General features: G+C 41.2%; 2 protein-coding genes across 5 annotated transcripts in view; both read right to left on the reverse strand.

Annotated features, from left to right (window-relative positions):
• Positions 1-2,915, reverse strand: part of NOXRED1 (NADP dependent oxidoreductase domain containing 1) — a 35,444-nt gene extending 32,529 nt beyond the window's left edge. Inside the window, exon 1 of the mRNA XM_054449658.2 lies at positions 2,821-2,915. Within this exon, the coding sequence (XP_054305633.2) occupies positions 2,821-2,830 (10 nt within the window). The 5' untranslated portion in view covers positions 2,831-2,915. The remainder of the gene's footprint in view (positions 1-2,820) is intronic.
• Positions 2,916-3,053: 138 nt separating this feature from the next.
• The window catches only part of VIPAS39 (VPS33B interacting protein, apical-basolateral polarity regulator, spe-39 homolog), a 31,188-nt gene continuing 19,534 nt past the window's right edge, over positions 3,054-14,707 (reverse strand). For 3 of the 4 annotated variants that reach the window (XM_054449652.2, XM_054449653.2, XM_054449654.2), the window contains 9 exons: positions 14,191-14,264; positions 12,226-12,301; positions 11,642-11,776; positions 10,651-10,692; positions 10,232-10,321; positions 6,059-6,145; positions 5,384-5,473; positions 4,748-4,852; positions 3,054-4,015 (listed from right to left, as the gene is read on the reverse strand). In XM_054449652.2, the coding sequence (XP_054305627.1) occupies positions 3,995-4,015; positions 4,748-4,852; positions 5,384-5,473; positions 6,059-6,145; positions 10,232-10,321; positions 10,651-10,692; positions 11,642-11,776; positions 12,226-12,301; positions 14,191-14,264 (720 nt within the window). In that variant the 3' untranslated portion in view covers positions 3,054-3,994. The remainder of the gene's footprint in view (positions 4,016-4,747; positions 4,853-5,383; positions 5,474-6,058; positions 6,146-10,231; positions 10,322-10,650; positions 10,693-11,641; positions 11,777-12,225; positions 12,302-14,190; positions 14,265-14,707) is intronic. The other variant, XM_063651932.1, reaches the window with a different exon arrangement.

The following is a 14,707-nucleotide window of genomic DNA, read 5'->3' on the forward strand; positions in this document are numbered from 1 at the left end:
GTTTTCCTGAGCTGAGTATCAGGACATGAGTTCCTTCCACTATTTCTAGGAGTACTACACTAGAGCAGTATGAGACCCTCCTTTTCCCAACAGAAGATTCTGGATTTCTAGGGTTTTTTTTTTTTGTTTTTGCAGACTAGAATATCTTACAGATCTTAGCACTACTTGAGTTAGTTTACAACTCCTTCTTTTTGTGTTCAAGAAACCAATAAAATTTTTTCAGGTGAAATCCACATAACATAAAATTAGCCATTTTAAAGTGAACAATTCATCGGTACATTCAGAATGTTGTGCCACCACCTCTATCTTGTTGCAAAATACTTTCATATTCCCAAAAGGAACGCCTAAACCCATTAAGCAGTTACTCCCTATCCCTCCCCACCCTCAGCCTCTGGAACCACCAATCTGCTTTCTGTCTGAATGGATTTACCTATTCCAGATATTTTATATAAATGGAATCATACAATATGTGACCTTTTGTATCTGGCTTCTCTAATCCCTTTTATAGGAAGGCTGTTATATGACGACACTATCTCTTTAAAAGCAAAGTCTCACCCGGGCGTGGTGGCTCACGCCTGTAATCGCAGCACTTTGGGAGGCCGAGGCAGGCGGATCACTTGAGGTCAGGAGTTTGACCAGCCTAACATGGTGAAACCCCGTCTCTACTAAAAAGCTGGGCATGGTGGCAGCTACTAATTAGCTGGGCATGGTGGCATGTCTGTAATCTCGGCTACTCAGGAGGCTGAGGCAGGAGAATTGCTTGAACCTGGGAGATGGACGTTGGTTGCAGTGAGCCGAGATTGCGCCACTGTACTCCAGCCTGGGCGACAGAGGGAGACTCCATCTCAAAAAAATAAAAAATAAAATAAAATAAAATAAAATAAAATAGAAGCAAAGTCTCTGCACCTGAAATGAGGGGCATGGACGTTCTCATCAAACCTAAGAAACATTTTCTTACACTAAAATAGTCAGTAGGTCATCCTAATGTTGCCAAGTAATGCTTCCTGCTCCGAAGGAAAAAGAAGCTCAAAACCTAGATTAGCATGACCAATGCAGCATACGAGTTGTACAGACATGAATTCTAGGCCTATCCTTTACTTATGCATTCTCAAAAGTGGGGATCAGTTGTTAACGTTTTGTATTATGTCACCTTGGCTAGGCTGAACTGCAATTTCCAGAATTCCCTTCCCTGTATGTTTCCGGTTAAGGTGGACCACCAGAGACATTTCTATGCAAGATCAGGAGGGTGGAAATGAACAGCAACCAGCCTGTGTTTCAGTGTGCATAATCAGGGGAAGTACTTTTGTAGTTCACACATGTTGTTATCTGCTGAGTACTTTGTTGGTGAGGGGCAACAGTTGGGCCTGTAACTGCTACATCTTCCCTGGTTCCTTCTTCAGTTGCTCACTCCTGGGCCAGGTGTTTTTCAGTTCCATGACAAAGGCCACTAGCTTTTCCAGCAGCGGGACACCCACCTCATCAAGGTTTGAGGCTGTGAGAACTGACATGGGTCCCAGTCCCTTCTCATGGTTTCTAGCTTGTCCCTGCTCACTCACTTTATAATGATGTTCCCTTCTTCACAGCCTTCCCTATGGATTTCAAGCTCTACCACTGGACATGAAGACAACTACCTTAAACAGATCCTCTAGCTGCCATACTTGAGTGGAAGTACTCAAACAGAAAAGACAGGCTCTACTCCTCAGTACTTCTCATCCAATTTCTCTAACAGGTCAGAGAAAGGTCAAATTTCTCTAACAAGTTGCAGATATAGATTAGATTAGATAATGCATATATATGCCTAGTGGTTCTGCTTCTCTAAATGAACCCTAACCAATATACTAGTTAATAAAGCAACCACTGTTTGTTTGAAGATGAACCAATAATTTTAGTACAATCTAGCAAATTAAACTCTTGTTTCTTCAATAGCAAGAAGGATGATCAAGAAAGGAACTAAATACGAGGTTACCTGGAATTGCAAAGTGGAGGAGCAAAAGATGGAGTCTGATCCCCTTAAAGCAGTTTCTCAACACTGGTGTTACTAACATGTGGGCAGGATAATCCTTTGTTGTGGAGCTGTCCTGTGGATTGTAGGGCATTTAGCAGCATCCCTGACCTCTACCCACTGGATGCCAGTAGCACGCCTAGTGTGGCAACAGAAAGCAACTTCGAACATTGCCAAATGTCTTGAGGGGCAAAACTGCCTCCAGTTGAGAACCATATTGCCTTAAGGCATGGTATGTGCCTCTGTAGGAGAATCTTCTCTTTTCCTTCTATGACTTCACCCACTCCACAGTCACAGGAGCACAGAACTCTACAAAATGTTAGCTGGGTGTGGTGGCACGCGCCTGTAGTCCCAGCTACTCAGGAGGCTGAAGCAGGAAGATTGCTTGAGTATGGGATGTCAAGGCTGCAGTGAGCCATGAGGGTGCCACTGCACTCCAGCCTGGGTGACAGACCATGTCTATTTAAAAAAACAGGCCGGGTGCGGTGGCTCACGCCTGTAATCCCAGCACTTTGGGAGGCCAAGGCAGGCGGATCACCTGAAGTCAGGAGTTTGAGACCAGCCTGGCCAACATGGTGGAACCCTGTCTCTACTAAAAATACAAAAATTAGCTGGGCGTGGTGGCAGGCGCCTGTAATCCCAGCTACTGGGGAGGCTGAGGCAGGAGAATTGTCTGAACCTGGGAGGTGAGGTTGCAGTGAGCTGAGAGCGCCACTGCACTCCAGCCTAGGTGACAGAGCGAGACACCATCTCACAAACAAACAAACTCTACAAAATTTTAGATTATCTAATGAATCCAGAGAAAGAAAGGGACTCACCCAGCATCATATAACTAGTTAGTGGTAGAGCTGGAAAAAGTCAGGTCTTGTGTCTCCCAGCACCATGCTGTTTCTGTTAACCACACAGCCCTGCTTTGCCATAGCATTGTTACTCTATAACCTGACATGTGCTGACAGGCTGCTGAGTGCAGTCACTGAGGGAGACTTGTAACGATCCTAAGATCCTGAGCAATTATTTCATCATTATGCACAAAACCACCAGGAGCGGGAGAGAAGGCACCAAGGAAGAAATACCTTTATTAGGAGTCTAGACATGTCAGAAAAACCCAGTTCAGTCACAGAAAAGGAGGCAAATATTGGTACAGAGCAAGAATCCAAGTGTGAAAATAAAACCTGCATCTAAATATCCTAACAGAAATGCTGCTGAGTTTAACCCAGGTGAAACTTCTGAAAGCTCCTGGTGAAATGAGATTTTTGCATAAAGAGAGAGCTCTCCAGCACTGCTGCATTTGAGCTTCTTATAAAGTGACGGGTCTGGGCTAGCAGTAGAGGAAGAGATAAAGGGGATGTCTCATTACCCAAGCAAGGTCATCTGTGTTCAAGTGAGAGAAGAACCTTAGGCTTTTGGACAGAGAAAACTGGGGCAGCAGAGGGAAAATGGCTGAGGAAACACAATGTCTAGGCCATGTGTGGCATAATGTGGAGGGGTCTGTGCAGTCTGGTGTGAGTGCATCTCCAGCAGGTCTTGGGAAACACTGGCATTCCTTCCTGAGGCCATTTTGGTTCTGTTCTGACTTCATTCAGAGCAGAACTGCCAATGTCCAGCGCCAAGTCCTGGATCATATTTAGCTGAGTGGAATGGAGTAGCCACCCTATGACTCCTGTACCTCTTCCTTTCTGGAGCAGTCACTTTTCTCAGACCAAGTGAGATCTTACCCAGTAGGGGCCCAATCTAGAAATCACTCCCACCTTCATATGAGCACCAGGTGGAGAGAATCATTCTCATGAGTCAAAGCTTTAGATCTCGATCCTCAGATGATGTTCCTTGGACAGAAGATCAGTCTGAAGTTATCTGTGTCAACAGTAGCTGGCACTGCCTGTGGGTAATGGGCCCAAGCGATGTGATGCCACAGCTCTCCCAAAGAAGAGCTCTCTCTGCTTTCACAGGCAGGAGAGGAGGAAATGAGGCAGGCTTCAGGGTAGTCAATGCCACTTAATTCTTCCATCGAATTTGCTGTGGAAAGAGGAAACAATGAAAGTGTGTGATCAGTTTTCACTTATCCCTACAGCAAGGCAGAGAAAATGCAACAAAACAAGCTCAGCTAGATAATGTAAGGAAAAGAAAAAGTAGAATCAGATCGGGAGGTGGGGGATGTTGAGAAATTTTTAAAAATATGCGGAGGAGTTCATTTATTCAAAGATGCATTAAACACCTATTTTGTATTTTACAAGCCTAATTTTGGTCATTTGACCCTAAGGTAGGTCCCAAAATACCTAACAGGGAACTAACTTTCATATTAACAAAGAGCTCAGTAATTTCCTGCTGTGAGAGATGAACCAGCTGTGCTCCCCAGATAGCTAACATCTATTTCACCCACTTCTTATTTTCAACAGGTAGGTCCCATCCGACCCCATGAGACCATACAGTTTGGATATTCTGAATCTGTAACATGTTTTCATGCTTTCAATATTTAGTTTCTCCTGCCTGCTAGGTTTAACTATTATCACAGCATTACAGTTAAGTCTTAGCTTGAGGTCCCCAGATTACCCCCCTATCATACCGCATCTCAGGAGTAATTTCTGCTATTCAAAGCAGTGCTTTTGACATTGTGCCCAGAGGAGAGCCTTACATCCATGTGGCTTAGCCAACTGCAATCCTTCCAGACCTTGGGAACATACACTTGGTACTATTTTGTGAACTGTCTGTCTCCTGAGCCTGCTGGAGGGGTAAACTGTAGCTGCTCACCGAGCTGCTGAGAAGAGCATCAATCTTCTCCTCCTCTGCTGATCCTTTATCTACCTTACTCCTATATGCTAGCAACTGTTGACGATCCTTCAGGTCCCGGTAGGTCTGTGCATCAAAACAAACAATACAAACCTCCAATCAGCCTCTGTACAGGGTTCTTTTTGCCCAGGATGGTCTCAAACTCCTGGGCTCAAGCAATCCTCTCTCCTCAGGCTCCTGAGTAGCTGGAACTACTGGTGTGTGCTACTGTGCACACATGAGGGCTTATTTCTTTTTGTCATTATCACTTTGACCCAACGCTCAAGGAGAGGCTAAGAGGCTATAGTGGGATAACAGTGGGGTCCAGTGCCCACAGAACTCCATGTTGGAGAGAAGACTACACAGCTTGTATAGCTTGATTTAGTTCTATGAGTTCTCCAAGTACGACAAGTTTATAAAAACACAGAGAAAGCAGTCAGAGGGCTGGGAAAATAATACAGGAGTGCTGGTCTCCAAACGAACTCTTGCCAGATTATTCTGTCCATTCAGTCAAACGTGGTGGGAGCACCTCAGGATCTTGGACAGAGAATATTATAATCCCCACCCCGCTTCGCCACTGAGGATCTAACGGAGGACTCCCACTTCTTGGGGACTCACATCAATGACGACATCATGGCACTTGAATTTAGTGGCTAAGTTCAACTTTGTGTCCACATCTTCCACCAGATTGACATACTCCTGTAATATCTGTGGGAAGAGGTACTTCCGATTAATGATTCAAAGACCCATAAGGCACAGAGCTCTACAAGGTAGAAAAGAAAATCCTGAAGAAGGCAAAAGAGTTCAATAGCTAACGTTTCCAATTCCTGTCATCAACCATAGGACTAGTTCTGCAATGGGAATGAGGTAATGCTACACAGTACTTCCATGCTGCCTCAGTAAGCAGGAAAGAGCACACTTCTCCTGATCCTCGAGCCAGATACACATGCCAGCAATGAGTGCTCTAGCTGTGATCCAGTGCTCTGCTCATTTCTCCCTGATGTCTTTTCTCCACGAGTTCTCCTTTTCTATCATTTGAACAGTACATCAGTATTCCACTTGGGCTAACACAGTAGATGCTACTCAGAGAGGAGAGTTTGGAATTGTTTCTAAAGGGGAGAAAGGGAGAGAATTTCACTCCCTGGCCTTTTCTATCTTGAGGCCTATTGCAGCCATTGTGCTGCCTTTAAGGGAAAACAAGAGCAGATCGGGTCTCCCATCACTGACCAGTAAGAGGCTTAAAGTTAGGTCTCCGAGAATATCCTGTACCCAACTCTCTTTAGGACCCATTACCTGCACAGGGGCATTGTTCTTGTGCAAAATTTCGACAACCCGATGGAAGCCAATGGGTGCTCTCTTCTTGGTATAGCCCAGCCAGTTCTGAAAGAGGAAGATGGGGTAGCGGCACGTAGGCCAGGCACACTCAACACATTCTAGGTTAGTCTATGTTTTACGATCAGACCAGAATAACATGGTGGGTGGGTGGGGGTGCTGAGGGATACAGAAATAATGAGAAATGAATTTTTCAGAAAAATCAAGGGATTTGAGAGAGTGGAAATGAATCAGGTTTGAAATAACTTCTTAGATCTATAGAAACGAATGCAGGGAAAAGTCTTGAAATACTACTAAATGGGATAAGTAACTTACTTAATATTTGTAGTATGAACTTATCAATGTAGAAAATAATTCCATCTTCCATATCTTTATAAGTACATATGTTTATTTGCAAATTCATGAGGGAAGGTCTGGAAAGCTACCCATTAAACTTTTAACAGTGTTTGCCTTGAGAAAGGAGGTAAGATAGGAGTAGGTAGAAAATGAAAAAGGAACTTCACTCTTTCTATGCTTTAATACAGTGTTTGATTTTGACAACAGACACGTATTGCTTTGTTAGTTAATATAACTAATTAAATAATTAACAAATAGGAAAAACAGAAAATTTTTAAACCCATAATGGAAAAACAGATATTTAAAACATAAACTAATTCATATGGAACCACCAAAGATCCCGCATAGCCAAAGCAATCAATGTTAAAGAAAAACAAAATGGAGGCCAGGTGCAGTGGCTCATGTCTGTAATCCCAGCACTTTTGGAGGCCGAGGTGGGTGGATCACTTGAGGCCAGGAATTCGAGACCAGCCTGGCCAACATGGTGAAACCCCATCTTTACTAAAAATACAAAAATTAGCCGGGCAGGGTGCTGCATGCTTTTAATCCCAGCTACTCGGGAGGCTGAGGCAGGAGATTAGCTGGAACCCTGGAGGCAGAGGTTGCAGTGAGCTGAGATTGCACCACTGCACTCCAGCCTGGGTGACAGAACAAGACTCCGTCTCAAAAAAAAAAAAAAAGGGGTAGTGGTAGGAGGCAACATGCTTCATGATTTCAAATTATATTACAAAGTTATATATAGTAATCAAAACAGTACGGGGCTGGCATAAAAATAAACACATAGACCAGTGGAATAGAATAGAGAGCCTAGAAATAAACCCAAGCATATATGGTCAGCTAATTTTCAACAAAAGCACCAAGAGGACCCAATGGGGAAAGGATAGTCTCTTCAATGAGTGGTGCTGGGAAAACTGGATTTCCACATGCAAAAGAATGAAATTAGACTTTTATCTTACACCATACACAAAAATCAACTCAAAATGGATAATATACCTAAGCATAAGACCTGAAGCCATAAAACTTCTAGAAGAAAACATGGGAAAAAGCTCCTTGACATTGGCCTTGGCAATGATTTTTTTGGATATCACACCAAAGGCTCAGGCTACAAAAGCAAAAATAAATGGGATTACATCAAACTAAAAAGCGCACATGGCAAAGGAAACAATCAAAATGAAAGGCAGCCTATGGATTAGAAGAAAATATTTGTAAACCACATATCTGATAAGGGATTAGTATCTAAAACATATAAAGAACTCACACAATTCAATAGCAGAAACAAAAATTACCATATTTGAAAATGGGCAAAAGACCTGAATGGACATTTCTCCAAAGAAGACATGGAAATGGCCAAGAAGTACATGAAAAGGTGATCAGTATCACTAAACATCAGGGAAATGCAAATCAAAACTACAATAAGATATCACCTCACACCTGTTAAGATGGCTGTTATCAAAAAGACAAATGATGTGTTAGCAAGGGTGTGGGGAAAGGGAACTCCAGTACCCTGTTGATGGGAATGTAGATTGGTGTAGCCAATGTGGAAAACAGGCTGCAGTGAGCTACGGTCACGCCACTGCACTTCAGCCTGGGTGACAGAGTGAGACCCTCTCTCAAAAAAAAAAAAAAAATTAAAAATAGAACTATCATATGACCCAGTAATCAATCCTTCTTTTGGGTATATGCCCAAAATAAATGAAATCATTACCTCATAAAGATACTTGCATTTCCACATTCATTGTAACACTATTCATGAGATGTTAACTATTCATGAAATGTAACTATTATAAATTATTGCTGAGAATTTAAATATCTGTAACTTACAAAAATAATAAACAAATAAATAATTCCCTCCCCCTAAAAAATAGCCAAGATAAAGAAACAACTTAAGTGTCCATTGACAGACAAATGGATACAGAAACTATGGAACTATGGTATATATATACATACACGCTGGAATATTAGCTTTAGAGATCTAATTACAAGATGAGGACTGTAATTAATAATACTGTACTGTAATCAGCAGTTTTGCTAAATGAGTAGATTTTAGCTGTTTTTGCCACAAAAAAAATAATTTGAGATGATAGATATGTTAATTTGCTTCACTGTAGTAACCATTTTACTATCTACATGTATCTCATAACATCTTATTGTATAACTTAAATATATACAATATATAATAACATTTATCTTAAAAAAAGAAGAAAGATAACGAGTGTTGGCAAGGGTGTAGAGAAAAGGGACCCCGATACACTGTTGTTGGTGGGAATGTAAATTAGTGCAGCCATCATGAAAAACAGTATAGGCGTTCCTCAAAAATGTTTAAATAGAACTACCATATGATCCAGCAATCCCACTATTGCATATAAATCCAAAGGAAATGCAATCAGCATCTCACAGAGACATCTATACTCCCATGTTTATTGTTTATTGTTGCATTATTCACAAGAGCCAAGATACGGAAACAACCTAAGTGTCCATTGATGGATGAATGGATAAAGAAATTGTGGTACATATATACAATGGAATATATTCAGAACTTAAAAAATAAGGAGATCCTGACATGTGACAGCATGGATGAAACTGGAGGACATTATGCTAAGTGAAATAAGCCAGACACAGAAAGGAAAATAACCTCATGATCTCACTCATGTAGGATCTAAAAAAGTCAAATACATAGAAAGTAGTTTCCAGAGGGGGAAAAAAGTAGGTCAAAGGATACAAAGTTGTAGTTATGCAGGATGAATAAATCTAGAAATCTAATGTACAGCATGAGGACTACAGTTAATAATAGTGTAGTGTATACTGGAAATTTGCTAAGAGAGTGAATTTTAGGGGCTCTTACCACACTCACAAAAAATGGCTAACTGTGAGATGATGGGTTAATTGGCATGACTGTATAATCATTTCACTATGTATATGTAGATCAAAACATTATGTTGTACCTTAAATATATACAATAAAAATTAATTTTAAAAAAGGCAAATCAGTAAAGACATGACAACCAAACTCAATCCAAGGTCTTTGATTGGATCCTGATAGAAAAAAATACAGAAGCAAACCAAAACTAGCTATAAATAACTAATTTAAATATAGATCATGATTAAATATATATTATTATATTAATGTTAAATTTTTTTAGTGATAATTATATTGTGCTTCTTTTTTTTTTGAGACAGGGTTTTGCTCTTGTTGCCCAGGCTGGAGTGCAATGGTGCAATCTTGGCTCACTGCAACCTCCGCCTCCTGGATTCAAGCAATTCTCTCGCCTCAGCCTCCCGAGTAGCTGGGATTACAGGTGCACACCACCACACCCAGCTAATTTTTGTATTTTCAGTAGAGATGGGGTTTCACTATGTCGGCCAGAATGGTCTCAAACCCCTGACCTCAGGTGATCCACCCGCCTCGGCCTCCCAAAGTGCTGGGATTATAGGCGTGAGCCACCGTGCCCAGCCTAATATTGTGCTTATGTAGTATTAAAGGAGAGGTGTTAAGATGTCTACAACTTACTTTCAAATGATTCAGAAAAGAAAAACACATAGGTATAGAAAAAGAGAAAGCATACATGGCAAAACTGTTAATAAATTAGTGACGTGGATAAAGACTATTATACTATTATAGTATATATTTGATTATTATATGAACTATAAAATTCATTCTTTCAACTTTTCTTTAGGTTTGAAATTTTGGAAAATAAAAAGTTTGAGGAAAAATGTAAACTGGTAACTAGAACTTATAATATGATAGAACCCTTCTGTCTCCCAAGGCCTCAGCAGCACTACACAGTTCCAGGGCACACACCTTTGTGGTGAATAGGGCATCTACATCATTCCAGGCTCGAAGCTTGGCACGAGCAGCCAGGGCTGTCAGCACATACTGTTTATCTGGGATCTGGAAAGCAGAGACCAAGAAAAATTAAGGGGAAGTAGAAATACATCAATGGGGGTGCTTAAGAATTTTAGAAAAGACAGACATTAAATATTTCCTGATATTGACTCTGCCCCTTAAAATAAAAAAATTTCTCAGTTCAAGAACTTCTTAATTCCCAAGCCCCAGCACTGCTATAGGCCATTCAGTCTTCTCTCACTTTCCCAAACTCATTCCTTTCCACCTTTAACCTTGAATATCAAAGGACACACTGTACAGGGTTACAAAGCAACATCCACTCCATGTAGTTACCCTGATCACTACTTTCATAACACTGACCAATTTGTGTCTACCTTAAATGTCTTCTTCAGGTTGACAGGACTGCTGAATGTCCCCTAGGATGAAAGTGAAAAAGGAAGTTTAGTGATATTGACTTTCCCAAGTACCACCCAAGCTCTCATTTTCTTTCCCACTACAGAGACTTTCTACATCTTACTCTGCTGCCATTTAAACATAGAAATTAATTTCAGGGAAAAGCTCCATTGGGAATAGTCAGATACCACTATAAACTGGCTTATCAAGAACTGGATTAATAAGTATGGTGCCTTTTCCCATTTTCTGCTAATCCAAATAAGGGGAAAATGTCTGCTTGTTATCGTGGAACCCATACTTCTTTGAAAAATTTAGAAAGAAAAGAGTGGCCGGGCGCGGTAGCTCTCACCTATAATCCCAGCACTTTGGGAGGCTGAGGTGGGTGGATCACAAGGTCAGGAGTTCAAGACCAGCCTGGCCAACATGGTGAAACCCTGTCTGTACTAAAAATACAAAAAAAAAAAATTAGCGGGGAATGGTGGCGCACACCTGTAATCCCAGCTACTCAGGAGGCTGAGGCAGGAGAATTGCTTGAACCCAGGAGGCGGAGGTTACAGTGAGCCAAGATCGCACCACTGTACTCCAGCCTGGGCGACAGAGCAAGACTCCATCTCAGAAAAAAAAAAAAAAAGTATCCATAGCTACTTGCCACCCTGCTGCTTTTCTCCACATCATGCTAATCCATTTGAAATCGTGGACCTTTGAACAGAGACTTCTACAGGTAACAGCACCAGGGACAGAACTTGCTATGCTAGCATGCCAGCTCACTTGAAGCCACAAACCTTACAAACCTCTTTTCCCTCCTGGCCAGATGAGGCCCTCTTACCCCTGGTGAGGGCCAGGAAAGCTTCCAGGTGGATTTCTGAGAACTATACATACCCATTATTAATAGAGTACATAAAAGTACTGGATTTGAACTATGTTCTTTTTGTGCAATGAGAGTTTGTGGAATCTTCCATATTTTGCCTGTACCTCAGCCTCTGTGTAGTGATAGAAGCAGGAGTAGAAAAGCGTTGTCACTAGTGGCATGTTGAGGATGGAGGCTTTGCGGGGGTGCTTTCGGAAGATCTCAGTCTGTCCTGCTGATTCTAGATGGCGATCAATTGCCTGTGGTGGAGTGAGCCAAGTGAAAAAAAAAAAAACAATGTCCATGGAGTAGAGGCAGGAGAAAAATCTTTTAATACTACAGCAGTTGTGTTTCCCACCCTAGCAGTGAAACAAAGAACAGAAAAAGAAAGAAATTGCCTAGGATATCCCCAGAGTAGTTTAAAATCCATAAAATGATCATGGCTCCACGCTGGATGGAAACAAATAGAAGTGGGGATGACATGGGAGATTCGGGATGAAGAAGAAATACTTCCAGGTTAACAGCTGGTAAGAGGAAAAAGGATCCTAAAAACAATGGAGGAAGGGGGCTATTGTGTACAGGCAGAAAATGAAAGGCTTTTAGAAACCAGTAAGAAATGACCCACGTGCAGAGCATAGAAATCTCCTAGATGCTGAACGGCACTGAGCCTTGGCACTGAAGCAAAAGATGTGGAGATGAGGAGTCTAACCTCAATAATGATCTGACGTTCCAGGAGCATGTAATGGTCCTGTATGTGTGCGGAATCTTCTGCTGAAAATGGCAAACTGGTAGAGTGCCAGAAGGTTAGTACCTTTCTTTATTCAAACAAGGAAACAAACCCAACTAAACCAAATTGCCAGCCTAAATATAAGAGGCTCGTGGTACCTCACAAATCTGATCTCAGTTCACCTTTAGAGCGTCCCTTAAAGGAAGACATAGCATGAATGGCGTGAATTTCATATTAAAGGTTTTGCCAATTCAAGAGGGATCCTGAGAGTCCACAAAATACTTATAGTCACTCATAATTTTGCTGATAAATGAATTAGAATCCTCTCATTTTGGGAGGTGGAATATTTGGTGAATGAGTCACAAAGCTAATGAGTGAGCTTAGGCAACTGTCCATCATCCACATCCCAGTGAAATTCTGTGACTTGTGCTTAACTTACTGAGGGGACACCTAGATTTGTTAGCCATTTTTTTATGGCAGAGTACAAAAGGTAAATTAAATTACATGCCATGGTGGTATGTTTATAGATTGGCAAATATCACAAATGTCAAGGGTCCCATCTTCAACACTGCATTATGTTTTTTTGTTTGTCTGCTTGTTTTGAGATGGAGTCTCTCTGTGTCACCCAGGCTGGAGTGCAGTGGCTTGATCTTGGCTCACTACAACCTCCACCTCCTGAGTTCAAGCAATTCTCCTGCCTCAGCCTCCAGAGTAGCTGGGACTACAGGCGTATGCTGCCACGCCCACCTTATTTTTGTATTTTTAGTAGAGACGGGGTTTCACCATGTTGACCAGGATGGTCTTAATCTCCTAACCTCGTGATCCACTTGCCTTAACCTCCCAAAGCGCTGGGATTACAGGCGTGAGCCGCTGCGCCCGGCTGCATTATTGTTATACATGAAGATGCTGAGGGACAGCGTCTTGCCAAAAAGTCATGTGGTCAATGGGGAAGGCCAAGAATAGAAGCCAGATTTTAAATGCCCAGTTCACAGATCTATCTTTTAGAAAGTGCTGCATTATTCCCCATACTCTGCTCACTCCAGGAAGAATTCTGAGTTTTAATTAGACTATTCCAGATAAGTTTTAGCCATAGTGAATTTTTAGAAGAGATAAAGAGAGATGCTATAAATTCTAGTTACTTCACTATTTTAACTTTTCTCCTTGTTTTCCAGAGGCAATATAACATATCTCAGTATTTGGTAACATTAAATGGATTTCACTGATATAATCAAATTTCTAAACATGAAGCCAGGAAATCATGTCACATGAGGAATGGTTGAAACAACCATGAGCACTGAACCTGAAGAAGCAAGGACTGCTGGGTAGACTCTACACCTGTCTTGAAAGATACAGGGAAGCAAGTTTCAGCTTAACATAAAGAAGCACTTTCCAATAATGAAGGTTGTTCAAAAACAAACTGAGCTGTTTCAAGAGCAACAGGCACCCTGTCACAGGAATATGTGGAGCTGGGTTTTGTAATAAGTTAAATTCTGGATGAAAGCTTGCCCTGGATCACTGGTTCTTGGACTTTGGGGCTTCAAGGACCAGTAACACTGAAAAAAATGCATCAGGTCCCTAAAGTATTGCTATCTTTTTATTACCTAAGGTCATAAAAAAAGGTACAGCTCATTTTAGTACCAAATAAGAAGAGAAGAGTGAGGACAAAATCCTACAATAAAAGATAACCTTTCAAATTAAATAAATTTAGCTTTAGGAAAAAAATCTCTCTACATTTGTCTTTTTTTTTCCTCAGTTTACCATCAAGCAGTGGAAACTCTGCTGGGGACTAGTGTGTGAACACCACTGCATGAGGTGACCCTGAATGGTGCTGGTATGATTCATTGTTAGCCCTCCCCTTCCTGCCTATCCATTCCACCCTTTTTAATTTTCTTCATTCCTTCTGGGTAAAGGTATTTATACTTAAAATCATTTCTCCCCCATACTTACCCAACACAGGTTTTAAGAAATTCTTTTCGTTTGTCAGGGTCCTGAATGTTCAAATGCTCTCGATAATGAGATAGCTACAAAAAGCAAAAAAAGGCTTTGAGGTATTTTGTCTCCTTACATGAGGGAGATAGCTGAGTAACTGAACTTCCCATGCTTTAAAAAAACAAATTCTTCATTTCTGGGTATAGATGGTTATTGGAGGCAGGTGGAGGGATAGGCAAAGAGTGACTAAATATCATTAGTAGGTTTATCTATAACGGCACTGTACGATACAATAGCCACTAGCTACAACTGTTTCTTTAAATTTAAATTAATTAATGTAAAAATTCACCTCCTTAGTTAACACTAACCACTTTTAAAGAACTCAACAGCTACATGTGACTAGGAGCTACTATATTGGACAACACAAATATGGAAAATTTTTTTTTTTTTTTTTTTGAGATGAAGTCTCACTCTTGTTGCCCAGGCTGGAGTGCAATGGCACAATCTCAGCTCATTGCAACCTCTGCCTCCCAGA

The sequence above is a fragment of the Pongo pygmaeus genome, chromosome 15 (genome assembly GCF_028885625.2).
Source record: "Pongo pygmaeus isolate AG05252 chromosome 15, NHGRI_mPonPyg2-v2.0_pri, whole genome shotgun sequence".
Taxonomy (NCBI): domain Eukaryota; kingdom Metazoa; phylum Chordata; class Mammalia; order Primates; family Hominidae; genus Pongo; species Pongo pygmaeus.